Source organism: Mercenaria mercenaria, chromosome 15, assembly GCF_021730395.1.
Source record: "Mercenaria mercenaria strain notata chromosome 15, MADL_Memer_1, whole genome shotgun sequence".
In the NCBI taxonomy this organism is placed as follows: Eukaryota; Metazoa; Mollusca; class Bivalvia; order Venerida; family Veneridae; genus Mercenaria; species Mercenaria mercenaria.
The window spans coordinates 73,903,032-73,920,436 of NC_069375.1; the positions used below are offsets into that span (position 1 = coordinate 73,903,032).

The 17,405-nt window shown below is 32.8% G+C and overlaps 1 protein-coding gene across 1 annotated transcript in view; it reads right to left on the reverse strand.

Moving 5' to 3' along the window:
• The window catches only part of LOC128548832 (uncharacterized), a 242,259-nt gene continuing 224,854 nt past the window's right edge, over positions 1–17,405 (reverse strand). The window contains exons 4-5 of the mRNA XM_053524339.1: positions 413–1,489; positions 1–74 (exon numbers count right to left, since the gene is read on the reverse strand). Of these exons, the coding sequence (XP_053380314.1) occupies positions 1–74; positions 413–1,489 (1,151 nt within the window). The remainder of the gene's footprint in view (positions 75–412; positions 1,490–17,405) is intronic.

The window sequence follows — 17,405 nt, forward strand, 5'->3', positions numbered from 1 at the left end:
TTAAACTCTGTTTTCCGTTCTCTCTGACTCCCGACTATTTTTACTGTGACTTTGTGTGAAAGTTTCTCCACTACCTTAACGAGATCACGCAATGTTGAAGCAGACATGTTTAAACTTAACAAAGAAACATGTTTGATATTTCCCATTCCAGGAGGCAGCGACATTTCACCTAGATTGATCTCCCACAACTTCACGTGTTCCACTTGACTATTAACTTTCAATTGTGACACTTCAGGTATCAGGCCCAATTCTAACTTCCTTAGATCTGAATGCTGGCAAAAATCCAGACTGAAACTACACGACCTGCGGTGCTCGGCACACAATAAGTACCCCAATCTAATCTCCGTAATTGTTTTTCTGTTTATAATATAATTCAGAAAGTCATTCAGTACATCGTGGCTCATCTCGAAACCTAAGATATAAATTGCTTGTAACTGAGAATTATTCTGTAATGTTTCCAACATTTCACGACTCCAAGAACCAAAAGGCGATCTAACAGTGAGACATTTCGTTGACTTGTTTAACAGTACAGGAAGTAGCGCGTTTTCACCGTAACCCTCGTAGTATATTTTATTGACGCTGAACGGATCAACTAGATCACAACAATCAATAATTTCACGTAAACTACGACCACAACCAAATACACGGTCTGTGTTGATATTTATTGACGCCATGTTGTTTTTATTGTCCACTGAGAGCTGCGTTAAATGGTTAAAGTATTTTTCTTCTTTACAATCTTCGCTAAAGAAAAAATCTTGGCAGCAAATTTTGAGTTCCTTATTGCTCGTGTTTTCTTTCATACAAGAAATGTACATGTCTTGTATGTCTTTCAGAGGTCCACAGTACTCATCACTCGTAGTTCTGTATTCGCTCGTTCTCTTATCTTCACTGATTACTGACATAAAATTGCGAGATATTGAAGAAATGATTTCTTCATTCATTTCACTGATGAAAACAAGCACTGTCGACATGTCAAGAATCCTTTGCAAACTTTTGCATTCCTTCAGAAAGATTTCTTTGACATCACTTTCATTTTGACAGCTAAAGTACAATGCACAGAAAAAATTCTTTACTGTTTCGTGCGAGAATGAAAACTTGGAAATTTGTTTTGTGAATGTCTTTTCTGTACTTTGTGTTAACAGTCCCGAGGCAAGACTTAGTTTCAAATTCTCTGGTGTTAGGTGTTTCTCTGTCATTGACTGGTTAAACACAAGAGTGCTCGCCTTTGTTTCACTGAATAACGTTTCAAATGCTAATTGTCCTAAAGCCTTCAGAAGTAGGTAATGTTTCTTAGAATGTTCATGTTCACTGAAGCATTGTGGGATATCACTCATGGATTGTTCGCGCGACTGTTGCATGTCCGGATGTTTTTCAAACGATCGTTTAAGAAGCAGTTCAACAATTTGACAGCATAACTCATATTTACATGTTCCTGGCTCTATTTCTTCACACATTTTCCTGTAGAGATCTATGAAATCTTCCTCCAGTTCTGAAATAATAAAAAAAAACATCGTTTCATTTTCTAGAAGAGCACATAAACAGCCAGTGCACATATTCTTTTACAGTTTTCATTATGCTTGACAAAATAAAGTCGTCGCTTATTTTTGTCTAACACATTTACGTTTACATAAAATAGCCGCCGGTTTCTTTTTGCCATGCCGGTATTTGGCAAATTCAGCCCATATTTAAACGCGCTTTACAAAAATGAAAATTGCTTAAATTGTTACATTATCCCACCTATTTTAAAGTTAGTATGTTTTGATATGATATCATTACTAGTTTTTTGTTAATCAGTACGAGAAAATTACATTTGCCATGGCAAAAGCGGTTTTGCCATGGCATATCGGTCTTTTGCCATGGCAAGAAAATTCATGATTTTGCCATGGCGCAAATTGCCATGGCAATTTTTTTTTCATTTTTCTTAAAAAGTGATTTTTACTATTTCCAAACGAATGTATTGGTAGAAATATGTTGCTTCATATCGATAACTCTTTTTTTTTATTTTGCCATGGCAAAAACTGGCCATGGCAATTAATAAATTTATTTTTTTTAAATATTTTAAAGGAAGTTTGATAATTTTAGTGATTATGAATACAATACTGGGAGGAACAGAGAAGATTTTAGATTTCTTGGCACATTTAAATCAGCATATATATCTTGCTACATAGATTGTTTTACCATTACTGGGGTAAATGCTGATTGATTTTCAGCGGGAAGAAGTAGTTTTTTACTTCCTTGTTTTAATGAATGAAATGTATGAAATGTATGTGTTATATTACATAATAGTGACCGTGTGCCATATATTCAGATATTCCCTTGCACATAGGTTTGTGCAACATGTGCTATGTTACAAAAATGGGCATTTTGCAAAACCCGTAGAAAGTCACACACCAGCGGAACCGGTTATAGGTTATAGATGTCCGGTGGCGTTATACCAAAGACGTAAAAGTGGTACTAGAAGCTTCCTCACTTGGCACTCAAGACGGTAGTCCTAGGACTTGTCAGCCCGGTGTCAGTATAATGTTACTGGGTAGGGTATCATATCACGTTTTTACGGCGTGATATTCTAGTGAGGCAGCACTTTAAAGTTGGGCATTGTGCTCACTGTTACATTTTTTAATAATTTTTCATAAAAAGTGATTTTAACTACATGTATCTCCAAACGAATGTATTGGTAGAAATATGTTGTTTCATATCGATAACTCAAGTTGTTTTTATTTTGCCATGGCAATTAGGTTATTTTTTAAAGGAAGTTCGATAATTTTAGTGATTATGAAATACAATACAAGAGAAACAGAGAAGATTTTAGATTTCCAATGTTGGCACGTTTAAATCGACAAGCACAGAATCTTGCTACAAAGATTATTTCACCATTGTTGGGATAAATGCTAACTGATTTTCAGTGGCAAGGAGTAGTTTTTTACTTCCTTGTTTTAATGAATAAAAAGTGATGAAATGTAATTGTAATATTATATAACGGTGATCATATGACACATATTTTTTCTGTTTAGAACAATACATATATTTCTTTCGTCTAATATGAAATACGATATTAATTATTATCACAGTATCTTAATCTTTGATGTTATATGATAGATAGATAGATATTTTATTGAACGAAAGGTCATAGACCCGTGAGTCCACATTGTATATAAACAGTGCATAGTATATTATGTTCAATGGTGGTACAATCATATAAAGCATATTGAAATTACATAAGTTGATAATCACTATAACATTTCATTAACAATGTACATGATGAGGCAAAGTAAGATATAGCCTAAATGTGCCTAAACAAAATATGTCACGATACACAATTTAAAGCAAATTGTACTTTCTAATATAAGGTTAATAAGTATGCATATAAATTTCACATACAATATAACATGTTCGTCTCTATTTTGGAAGGCCACAGTTTCTGTAATAAATAATTAAAGTAGAGATGAACTTTAAAGAAAAAAATATGTCATTTCATGATTTTCAAGTACAGTATATTACGCTGACTTGACCTAAAACTTTCTATAATTTATGCAAGGTTATTAAGGTAAACAGTTAACAGAAATGTGCATGTATGAATAATATAAATGCCAATTTATGGTTGTTTTTAAAGTAAAAATCAATATGTAGCATAATGCTCTATGTCTTGAGGAGAAAAGTGTTAGTTATAATATATAGGTATACGGAGTTCAAATGCCTTGTATACAAATATTGACAGTTTTTTCTGGATTTGGTAGTTTTCAGATATTAACAACTCTATAAATTTTGGTATGTTTGGGCGTTTCCAATAATATTTCTTAATATGATTTTGTCTAAGATCTTTGTATATCTGACATTCTAACAAGAAGTGGAACTCATCTTCAATAACATTGCATATAATACACTTTCTTTCATTTCTCGGTATTTTGTTTGGTTTATGCAATCTTCCTGTTTCTATAGATAATCGATGTGCTGATAGACGAAGTCTTGTTAATGCAATTCTGAATTTAGTAGTTTTTATTTTATCAAGATAGATTTTAAATTCGAAATCCGAAAAAAGTTTATAAGTTGATGCTCTTGTCGAACTGTCCAAAGATTCATTTCAAAGCTGCATAAAATTGTCTTTTAATCGTTGTCTTAGATGGGATAAAAATATACCTTCGTTCCCTACACCTTGATTGAGCCAAACATGGTAAAAACCTAATCTTTCTAATACTGTCTGAACTGATTTCGCCCAACAATTTTTATTCGGTCTAAGTTCCATATCATGTATCATCATATTATAAATATTTCTAATGTGTTTGGTATTGTTTGACCTTAGTATTTTGAACCAAAATTTAATTATCTGGAATATTCTTTGATTTATTAGTGGCACTCTTCCTAGTTCGCCATAGATAAAAGAATTCTGTGTTTGTAACCTTACGCCTAGAACGTTTTTGCAAAAGTGTATGTGCATATTTTCTAGTTTCTTTGACTCATTGAAGCCCCAGACTTCACATCCATAGTTCAGAATAGGAACAATAAGTTTATCAAAAAGTTCTAACGTATGTGAAACGGAAAAAGCAGTAAAATTTTGAATATACTTTTTAAGTTTAAAAACCGCTTGAAGCGCTTGACCCGATAATGTTTCGTAAGTTTGTACAAAGGATCCGCCTGAGGTAAATACGATTCCCAGGTATGTAAACTTCTTAACTATTTCAATTTGGATGTTATCATATGTAAAACTTAAATCACTTCTGTTTCGCCCCCATTTCTTAAAAATCATAATTTTGGTTTTATCTACGTTCACTGTAAGTCACCACTTGTCACAATATGCTTTTAATATATTCAATCCCTTTTGTAATTCTTCTGCTGTTTCAGCTAATATAACAATATCATCGGCGTATAATAATAAGAATAATTTGAGCATATCTAGATCAATTCCTTTAAACCCTTTAATGATAAAAGTCTCTTCTAGATCGTTCAAATACATGGAAAAGAGAAAAGGCGAAATACAATCACCCTGTCTGACCCCTAACGTGCATATAAAACTGCCATTTAGTGTATTATTAACCTTAATTTTGACTCGAGGATTTTTTCAGGCTTGGATGAGCTAAGCCGCGCAAGAAAAGAAAAGAAATCCGAATAAAAAGGTTTAGCGCTTTAAAGTTCTCTTTCAATCTTTATCTAAATTTAATTGCGAACATTGAGGTACTTCAGCTTTCTGGAAATGATTGTGAATACATCAATTTATAGTAACGAAAAGAAAAATATGTATCAGATAGTTTTGTGCAACATATGCTATGTTACTAAATGAGCCCGTAGAAAGTCACCCACTGGCTTATAATGTCGTTCTTGTCGCCGTCAGTGACCCCGTATTATTATTACGTCACTGTCGCACATTTAATTCAGGGATACCTATCGATGGCAGATAGCTAGCATTTGTTCGGAAGTTTAACGTGTCAGGCAAGCGAATTTTAAGTGCATCGGTGCAATTTTAGTTGTATTTATATGGAATTATTATTAAATGACAATACTTAAACACAGAAACTATTTTTGCGGAGAGATAGAGCTCTTAAATTGTTGTTTGTGAATGTCAAGGGAAACCTCTAGTTGACAAATCGAGCTATGTCCCACACGTTCTGCTGGGAATGGGTCTCTTTTCAAATGTGACAAATGTAAAGGTGCTGGCAAATTTAGTTTAGGTTGTGGATCCCATAATTTTCAGAATATTTGACTTGTTGTTCGTATAGACTACATCTAGCAACCAAAATATTTGCGAAATAGCATTCTTAAAATACAGAAACCAACGAAAATTACCGAGTGTCATCCCCAGTCTATTATTATCTAAATCCTACAGATGGTGCTACTTTCTAGAAAATGCACTGCACCAAGATACACCCGTTTTGCTACTTTATTTTAGTGTAGAATTTCTTAAACTATCATAGGCCTATGAATGCTTGTCTTATCATAACCAGTATCCTGTCTTATTTCATGTTTAACATATATTTGTGTCCAATTTGCATTGTAATATTACAATATTTGAACGCGAAAACAACATCTGAGTTAGACAGTGAGAATAACAACAAAAGTTTTCATTTTACTAGTTATAATATAGGGATAACCCATGTATGTTAAAACAACTGCACGATTCCGAAGGATTAATTGGTTCCCGAGCCCGCTGACGTGACTTAGAACCCGTTTCAAAGTTAGTGAAAGTCAACATCTTTCTACTTCACCAATGTGTCATTTACTTACTTTATAGATAGTATTAGAAAAATATATATTAGGTTACAAATATTGCGTAGACTAACGAGAACGACCGAAAATATTATATAGATATCATAGCTATGATACAAAATGCCCGACTAACAACATAATATACATTTACGAATTAAGTCTACGTGGACTGTGAACACCTAAGACGATCGATTTTTCAAGGGGACCGTCTCAACATGATAATAATTTACTCCTTGCATAAAGAGAATAAGAAAGACGTCAACTATATTATTAAATTTAATGAATGAATGACGTGTCACATTAGTAAACTCAAGTTCAAAAGTCAATCCAATAATTTGAACCTTAGTTATAACACAAACAATTACAAATAATCATCACAACCCGCCATGTCTCTGATCTCCTTCTAACTATATATTAGTGTCTATGATTCACAAATCACTTTTATTCAGTTCGCGGTATCAAGCACTATTTCCACAATCATTACACTTCAAATCACTGTCATTATTTATATATGTAACATGATCCGTTACATCACTGTCAAAGAACTATCCATCACTAAATATATGTACACTTAAACATGGTTATAACATCTCAACTTTGAGAAACGCGCAATTTCACCAATGTCCATCATGTGAATGAATCATGTGTATCATAAATGCACTCCATACACATTTCCAATTCAAAACCTTTAAGGTTACAATATACTACATAACAAATTCTTATCAACAGTAAAGAAAAGCAATGTAAGTGTATTACAATGTAAATGACAAAGTAGTGTCAGAAGAATAAATGGAACAATGTGAAAATTGAAAAAAAATTAATGATGAATAACGATGAAATATTGCATGATTTAAAGACATAAACTTTGTCATTTAACATGTAATTCAAATACAACAAATAAGCAATACTTAACACAATGCAGCATGCTTGTCAATAATAAATGCTATGGCTCATAATTTACTAAATACAAAGGTAACATCCTCTTTTCAAACTTTAAGTGTGGGCTTAATTGAGAGGGGTGGGTGAGGATAATTTTATACGAGAGTGTGACACGATCTCAATAATTTTCAAGAAGTGGCGCGAAAACCCTTGCGCGTCGTTAAATAAACTATTCCGACCAATAAGAAATCACGTTTTAAATTAAACCAATGAATATGGACGACAGATAAATACAGGACAGGTAAAGAACTTACGAATCAAATAAATGGAAATGCTGTCGTCGTCAATTAAATATTTTAATAAATATTAAAATAGTCCAATTTACTCCTTGCATAAAGAGAATAAGAAAGACGTCAACTATATTATTAAATTTAATGAATGAATGACGTGTCACATTAGTAAACTCAAGTTCAAAAGTCAATCCAATAATTTGAACCTTAGTTATAACACAAACAATTACAAATAATCATCACAACCCGCCAATCAACAGCCAAAGCAAAGCAAAACTAAAGCAACAAAACAAGCATAAATAAAAACAAGCAAAAAGGTAACACAAATAGCAAACTGTATTAACTGATAACATAAGCAATGAGATTCTGGTTTAAAATCTTACCTTAATTAACAGAAAATTATATCTGTAATTTGACAAAGGCACAATGTAAGATTCTTATAGCTTAAATTTATACTTATTTAATAAGACTGCTGAACTGAATTTAACTTATAGCTGATTAAGAGGGCAAGGTTGAAATCACTCTTAAAAAGAAATGTCTGAGGCGATTTGAGCCTTCTGAATTCAAATGTAGACCTCCATCTAATTTGGCAAACAGAAATGATTTGACTTGACCTTTGAAACAAAATGGACGATAGGAGCGGATGAACTTAAAGTTCAGTTCAGCAGACAAAACATCTTCAAGAAAATGATTTAACTCCTTAATTCTATTATCAGACATAAGATGATCCACCGGTCGAGGAAGGATTGAAGATACAATGATTTTTATTGTAGGGTTTTCATGTCTGATGGCAGCTATTAAGTTAGTGAAATCTGAAGACATAGAATGCAATGAATGGTGATTACTAATATTATTTGTGCCAACATGAACAATGATAAAACGGCTATCATGTAAATCAACTTTCTTTTGGCTTACAAGGAAAGACAATTTTCCTATGGTGGCACCTGGGAAAGACTGTAACTTTACTCCCTCGATCGGTGGAATATTCTTAACAATGGAGTCTCCTAAAACAATCACTTGTCGTACTCCTGCAAATATAAAAAAGGATGTTAAACATCTATACATGAATGAATATATAATATCTAGATTAAGTGAAATTAACTCAAAGTAGACATGATGAATGAAACTAAATACAAATTCTTTATTTAAAGGTAGTATGTCATAAATAATAAAAGTAAAGGAAACGAAAATATAATAAAACTATTTACAATAATTCTCCTCAAAATTTCTCCTAGCAAATTATTTATAATAAATATAAATACAGATCTAGTTATGCCGACATTTGCATGTCTATTCTGTCCAGTTGGTTCAAACATCAAACTGACGACAGAAAGGTTTCTCCGTTAGGACGAAACGCATAACTAAAATTCTAAGTACCAGTCACTTTTTTATCAGGTGTGATTGAGAAAAACAATGATCCCTATTCAAAACGAATATGTTCGAATCCTGAAACAACAAAATAAATTTAATTTTCAAACAAAGAATATTTAGATTTCAAAGAGTCTGTTATGCCGATGTATGCATATCTATTCTGTCCGGAAAGTTAAGACGTCTGACCGACGACAGAAAAGTTTCTCTGTTAAGACGAAACGCATAACAAGAATTCTGAGAAATCTTAAAGTTTATGACTGACAATGAGTACTCTTAAAAAAAATTTTTAACAGCTCATTTAAGTTTCTCCAAATGTTTTCCAATAAAATGTGAAACTTTAATTTTATCTTTTAATGAATATTGTATGTATTTTTTATATGCATCAGAGCGCCAGTCACCCATTAGCTGAATAAGATCTGATGGTATTTCTAATCTGAAGGCCAGAGTTGCAAAACCTCTTCTGAAAGAATGGGTGGAGAATAGTTTAGAGTCTAGACCAATATTACTTATTACCTGACGAAGCTTGGAAAGATAAGTATGATAAGTTACCGCCTTTCCAGATTTTAGTATAAATAATGGAGAATGACAAGGGGCAGGTATGTTTTCTATCATGAGATTAAAGGCGGTAACTGGACACAATACTGACCCTTTTATTGAAGTTAATGGAGTGAAAAGAACTCTTTCTCCTGCCTGAATAGTTTTTGTCCATTTCATCGAAACCAGTAAGTTTTTACCAGAATATTCCACATCTTTCCTAAGCAAAAATTTTGGTGATAGAAGATCTTTTGAAGATGTTGGCACTAAATTTGATTTTCTAGCCATTAGAAAAAATGCGAACAAAAATAAACACCAAAATGTGATGTCATCTTTGTTTTTGAAATCAAGAATAGAGTGAATACTATGCAAAATTTCCGGAGTGATAGGCACAGCTTGTTTTACTGAATGTAAACAACTCTTAGCAATTCCCTTTAGAGATAAGTTCAATAAAAAACTATTAACCTGATCTACTTTATATCCAAGTAACACATGTATAGTTTTCACTCCACTGATATAATTTCTAATTGAGTCAGTGGACTTAAATGATCTACTAAGGAACTGAGCATACAACTGTAAAGTTTCCGTTGATACTGGTAGACTACATAATTTAAAATACAAACAAAATAAGACAAAAGATTCCCATTGAATTCTGAGATTTCTGCGAGAACCTTCAGCATAAGCTCTTTTGTTGGATTCCTTTAAGTCAGTTCTCAAAACTTCAAGCTGAGATTCTGAAAACAAATATTAAAATGCAACTAACCATAAAACCATTAGAACTGAACAGTGTAACAAACATGATATGAACTAAATTCGTATACAAACAAACTGAAACGTCAAATACACCTGTATACTATTTATTATAATTGACTGTTATCGAAAGAAATTCATCTGTATACTATTTGTTATACTTGACCGTTACCGAAAGAAATTAATACAACAAAATTATAAAATTAACCTGACAAAACCAGTTCTAAGTGTTTCTGACAATTCACAGCTCATATTACCAATCACTGACAAAATTGAAAACTGACTCATCAACCTTCCATTCTACTGTTTCATATTCCTTAGTTAATTTCCTGAATTCCCTTTCATGATTCGAATTGCAATACCACCTTGATAAATGGTCTGCTATTCGATTTTCATTTGAAGTCAGATGTTGCGCTTTAATCTCAAACTCATATACTGACGCAAAGAAACAAATTTCTCTTAGACAAGACTGTAAAAAGGAGCAGCGTGCCTTACCAGAATTAAGTGTGATACAAACCGACTGATTATCACACAAAACTACAATTCGTTTATGTTTGAAGAAACTTCCCCATAAATGAATACATACTACTAAAGACAACATTTCCAGAGCTCCTATGTGCAACTGTCTATCCGCAATAACTGAAGGAAAAGGTGCATGAAAGAAATGCCCGTTCCAGAAACCTCCACAAGAAACCAGACAGGAGTCCGAAGAAAAAACTGCATCTGGTTCTGACCAAGAACCCAGAGATATCATTGACACTCCATTATATAAAGGTAAAAAGACACACCACCACTGAACGTCTTTTTTTTTTTTTTTTTTTTTTTTTTTTTTTTATATTATTAAATTTAATGAATAATTTTGTACGAGATTGTGACACGATCTCAATAATTTTCAAGAAGTGGCGCGAAAACCCTTGCGCGTCGTTAAATAAACTATTCCGACCAATAAGAAATCACGTTTTAAATTAAACCAATGAATATGGACGACAGATAAATACAGGACAGGTAAAGAACTTACGAATCAAATAAATGGAAATGCTGTCGTCGTCAATTAAATATTTTAATAAATATTAAAATAGTCCTTTAATTTATGTGTGGTAGGAAAACATTCCAATAATGATGGTAAGGTCTGGCTTATTATGCTACCGCACATGATAAGATTTGGATTTGTCTGTCCGTCTGTCTGTTCGCCAGAGAGGTGTTTTGTTATGCATATCGCAAAAAGTATTTGATCTAGCGTCATAACACTTTCCCAAAAGGTTCTTCAATATTATAAGTTGCGCATCTGCGACAAAGTTGAAAGATGATCTTATCTGTTCGCAATGTATCCGTATTCCATCGTCGTCGTCGTCCGAAATGAAAATAAATCTTAACTGGGTTAGCTGGGATCAAAATGTAGGTCAGCAGGTAAAACATTGTGAAAACTGTAGAAAACGTAATATATCTTGCGTCTCCATTCCTTTGTTGTTATTATACGCCCGAAGGAACGTATTTTGGTGTTCGTCTGACCGTCTGTCTGTCTTGTGTGTCCGTCTTAGGGGTCAAAGGTCATATAACTTTGTTTCGAGTGCGATGTGTAACTCTTAAACTGCTTGAAGGATTTAAAAAATACTTGGCACAAATGTTCACCACATTGAGACGATGTGCAGAGCACATAGCTCGCTTCAAGGTAAAGGTCACACTTAGAGGTTAAAGGTCACATGACTTTGTTTTGTGTTTATGTTGCTTTGCATTGCGGTGCTCTTGTTTTTATTTGGCAGATTTTTTTTTTTTGTTCACTTACAATATTTTTTATTGAATTACTTCCCTTTTATGTTACTAGAAATAGGTTATTTTGTAACTTTTTTATTATTAGCCGTAGGTAAAAGCCGAGACCACTTTTCTTTGGTAAAACATGGATGGTACCTGCAAAGTTAAGGTGTATTTTGACACATCTGTACCTGCTAATAATTTTAGTGGACTAAGAGTTTTCCCTTTGTTGTCATTTTCCTTAGAATTTCAACAGTAAAGTTCTTTAAATTTTGCTCCCATCCTCTGATATTTGACTTTATCAAAACCTTTGGGGGCCTCCGTGGCCGAATGGTTAAGGTTGCTGACTTCAAATCACTTGCCCCTCATCGATGTGGGTTCGAGCCTCACTCGGGGCGTTGAATTCTTCATGTGAGGAAGCCATCCAGCTGGATTACGGAAGGTCGGTGGTTCTACCCGGCCAGGTGCCCGCTCGTGATGAAATAATGCACGGAGGGGCACCTGGGGTCTTCCTCCACCATTAAAGCTGGAAAGTCGCCATATGACCTATAATGTGTCGGTGCGACGTTAAATAAAAATATCTATATATATATATATCTATAAATATATATATCTCTCTCTCTCTCTCTCTCTCTCTCTCTCTCTCTCTCTATATATATATATATATATATATATATATATATATATCTCTCTCTCAAAAACTTTTACCCAAAATTCTAAGTAAAAAAAAGGGACATAACTCTGTCAAAATTCAAATCACAGTTATGAGGATTGTTTTTCCTGGTGTAGACTTCGATAGTAAATAACTATTTTAAGTTTAAAGTCAATAGCTTTGATAGTAACAGAGGCATTTGACTTTATCAAAAACTTTAACCAAAAATTCTAATTTAAAAGGGGGCATTATTCTGTCAAAATTCAAATCAGAGTTATAGGGATTATTTCTCCCGGTGTAGACTTTGATAGTAAATAAGTATTTTAAGTTTCAGATCAATAGCTTTGGTAGTAACAGATATATTTGACTTTATCAAGAACTTGAACCAAATATTCTAAGTTAAAAAGGGGCATAATTCTGTCAAAATTCAAATCAGAGTTATAGGGATTATTTATCCTGGTGAAGACGTTTATAGTAAATAAGTATTTTAAGTTTCAAATCAATAGCTTTGATAGTAACAGAAATATTTGACTTTATCAAAAATTTTAACCAAAAAAATCTAAGTTAAAAGGGGCATAATTCTATCAAATTCAATCAGAGTTATGGGGATTATTTTTCCTGATGTAGACTTCGATAGTAAATAACTATTATAAGTTTCAAGTCAAAAGCTAAAAAGGGGCATAATTCTATCAAACCAGAGTAATGCAGATTGTTTTTCCTGGTGTGGACTTCGATAGTAGATAATTATTTTAAGTTTCAGGTCAATAGCTTTGATAGTAACATAGATATTTGACTTTATCAAAAAATTTAACCATAAATTCTAAGTTAAAAGGGGCATAATTCTATCAAAATTCAATCAGAGTTATGGGGATTATTTTTCCTGGTGTAGACTTCGATAATAAATAACTATTATAAGTTTCAAGTCAATAGCTTTGATAGTAACAGAGATATTTGACTTTATCAAAAACTATAACCAAAAATGCTAAATTAGAAAGGGGCATAATTCTGTAAAAATTCAATCAGAGTTATGGGGATTGTTCTTCCTTGTGTAAACTTTGATAGTAACTAAGTATTTTAAGTTTCAAGTCAATAGCTTTGACAGTTACAGAGATATTTGACTTTATCAAAAATTTTAACCAACGGAGACGCCGACGCCGACGCCGGAGCGAATGCAATAGCTCTACTTTTTCTTCGAAAAGTCGAGCTAAAAACAGGCACATCCAAATTTTATATCACCTACCGCATAGTGATGATATAATAACTCAAACCCTATTGCCGTTATAAACTCTTTTTCATATCGCGCATAATATAATTAAACTAAGTTGAGACAGTCCCCTTGAAAAATCTATCGCCTTAGGTGTCCACAGTCCACGTAGACTTAATCCGTAAATGTCTAATACTTCTTTGTTAGAATTTATCTTTTGACAATTGTGTGGCATTTACAATCCGTTTACACATTTAGTAAACATTGAGGTGATAATGCTTATTTTGTCTGTGATCAGTTGTTTCTTTCTTTCTTTTTGCATGTTAAAGATGACCCTTGGGCTGCAATAAATTACCAAATGCGTAAATTAATAAACTACTTTAATAAAATAGCAGAAAGAAAAGCAGAATATGGTACACAAGAGTCTTTTATCACTGGTTGAAGATGTGGACGAAAATATCTAGCTCTCGGGTAGATATTTTGTGGGAACAGTAACATTAGTATAGAATTATTCATTGTTAAAACACTTCCTTCCATATTAGGTATTTGCCTGGATACGAAAAGCATTTTATCACAATTTTTTAACATTTATGAAATTACATGTACTACTTTAATCTGTTTCATTTTCTTTGTTTTGGTACTTTGTATAAAATTAAGACTGAGATGTTTATTGAAAACACTTAGCTTGTACACTGATACAAATATATGAATAATATTATATATAAATAAGTCATTCTAACATTGACATCGTTGATACATGACATAAAATAATCAGGGGACTATCAAGCTTTTAAATATCTAAAGAATCTGAAATAAATAATACGAGGATTGTGCATCTAAAACTTTATCTCGCTCAATAATGCGAAAATCACGAGGAAATAACTTAGACACTATCATATATTTCTAGCCTACATTTTAAATGCAACTTTCTCCTTACGTATTTGAACAATACCCAAATCGTTTTGAGTCAATGATAAACCAATGTATTTGTTAACTTATTACAGCAGAAACTGATTTGTATCTGTTCCTATCAAGATGTTTTTCTTATTTTATCTGAGCTAGGGTATATTTTCTTGAAGAAAAAATCATTTTGGAGTTTAATTTTCGTAAAAATATAATGTCATCACTTAACGGAAGTTTTAAATATTTGAATTCCAGTCGAAATAAAGTGACAAAATATGTTTATTTATTATTTTATCCTGTAAATAAATAAAAATAGAGAACGATATCTTTGCAAGCAACCCTGGCTTGATTTATCTATACACTGTTCGTAATGTAAAGTTATTGATGCATTACATATGTAAATAGGTATACATGTATATACATAAGTGACCGGTTAGTTTTATTGCAGTGGTTCAGGTGGTTATTCAAGTACATGTAAATGTCTGTATAGCTCTGTTATAAGTGATGACAGATATTTGTGTGCTGTTTAACATTAATTAAATAAAAACAGTTCAATTAACATAATCATTGCATGGATAGTGCGATTACAAAAAAAAAGAAAAAAAAAGATAAATATATCAACATATTCTATTGTTGATGGTGTTCTTGAAAGATATTACAGTTATTATCTTAAGGTTTAGCAGTATATCACAATTAAAACAACAGATTTTTTTAGCGAATGAACAGTATCTTGACACACAACTTATCTGTCCAATACATGTTTTACTGTTCTGTCCCATAGAGTTGGATACTTGAAATATTCTAAATGAGTTGTCCCCCTTTAAATAAGAATGCCATTTGTAAAGAAATAGATGTAAGGCGTAAAAAAATGTTTCTTACCGGTATCCCGACCTACCCTAAATTTTTGGCCCGACCCTAAATGATTTTATGGTCTTGGAGAATTTTTTTTTTTTCAAGTCTTTAACAAAAAGATGCAAAACTGCACTTTTTATGCTTTAAACATAGCCAGTGATGTTAGAAATCAACTAACTGATGCTGTAAATGCATAACCCCCTTATTTGTAATCATTTTTGACAAAAAAATAATTTCCGAAAAGTCCCCCTTAATAAAAAAAAATCCCCCCCCCCCAAAAAAAAGAAATTCCGACCCGTTTTGTAATAAAGTTGCAAATTGTAATAATTATTACAAAACGGGTTAGAGAGCTTATTACAATGTGTAAGGGACATCACAACCCGTTTTGTAATAAAGTTGCAAAATGTAATAAATTTCCGAATTAGTTGGAAGGCATTTGTGTCATAGTTCTAACGTTCACTATGTGAATAAAAGTGAAGGAGACGAAGATGTAATGTGTCATGCTTATGGCAATTTTGCATTTACTATTCACATAAAGGTGAACAAAACACACAAGTACTTAGAAAACCAATTATGATACTAAATAAAACATAGTAAACAACAACAAAATTAAAATTCCATTTGCAAATACAGGTGCTAATGTAAAGAAATTTGCTGTGACTGGGGTATATTGCGACAATATGGCACTCTTGTTTTTTTCTATGTCTCTAGAAGAGTCTATAGATTTTGACACTTCGCAGACAGCGCTATTTATAGAACTACAGTTTATTTATTAGACGCTGACTGCAGCGTAAGTCAGTGTGTCGGTATAGTCCTAGATTAGAGAAAATATTAATAAAATATTAATTAAAACGGCATAAAAGAAATCAAAGGTATGTAGATGGCTTTCAGATTCGTCTAATTCTTCGTTTTATGTCAGTATTAGGAAAATAAAGGCTCTTGCTTTGGATAAAAATGTGTCGATGAAATGTCGGCTGCTTCAGACTAAATAGATAACTACTCATACAATGTTAACATTTTGTATTTTCTTGGTTATGCTTTTGGTTTACGCTGAATTATTTTAGCTCGATTGTTATGAAAGGCTTCAAGCTCATTTGATTTGTTTGTTTGTTTGATTTGGGTTTAATGCCGTTTTTCAACAGTATTTCAGTCATATAACGGCGGGTAGTTAACCTAACCAGTGTTCCTGGATTCTGTACCAGTACAAACCTGTTCTCCGCAAGTACAAGCTCATTTGAACCACTCTCGAATCCGCAGTTCTGATGTCATGAGAGCACATCGTCGTGGCCCCAGCGGGACATGAGTCCACGACCCATGGTACAATGTACTGCGTTTTATGCCACATGTGCCGAAGATACGGGAGGCTTATTTTCAATAACTGTTCGTCCATCTGTCCGTCCGTCATATTTTCATTATAATTAGTACTTAATCTATACAGTTATGATCCAGTTAAAATGAAACAAAATGTAGTTGATTTATTTTTCTCTGGAGTTTAGCTTAATGGACTTTTAAGCTTTTGAAATATTACAGCTACATACGAGCATTGTGTAATCAACACCCCCTATAGTATTTGTACTTCTGAAATGAAACTTGCTATAAATAATTGACAACAAGTGGATAAGCGCACATTATCGGGAAGTATGTCGGATTATGTTTTTTAGTTACAACATGTTATACTAGCATCACAACAATTTGTACTCACCCCCCCCCCCCCACCCCACTGCAGTCCCTATGCAACTGAATGTAACTTGGTTTTGTTTGTTTGTTTTGGGTTTAACGCCGTTTTTCAACAGTATTTCAGTCATGTAACGGCGGGCAGTTAACCTAACCAGTGTTCCTGGATTCTGTACCATTACAAACCTGTTCTCCACAAGTAACTGCCAACTTCCTCACATGAATCAGAGGTGGAGGACTAATGGAATGTAACTTGGTATATCTATAAATCATCAATATGAAGTGGACATTTTTCGTACTTTCATATTCGATATTTTTTCTCTGGAGTTAAAGTTTTATGAACTTTGAAATA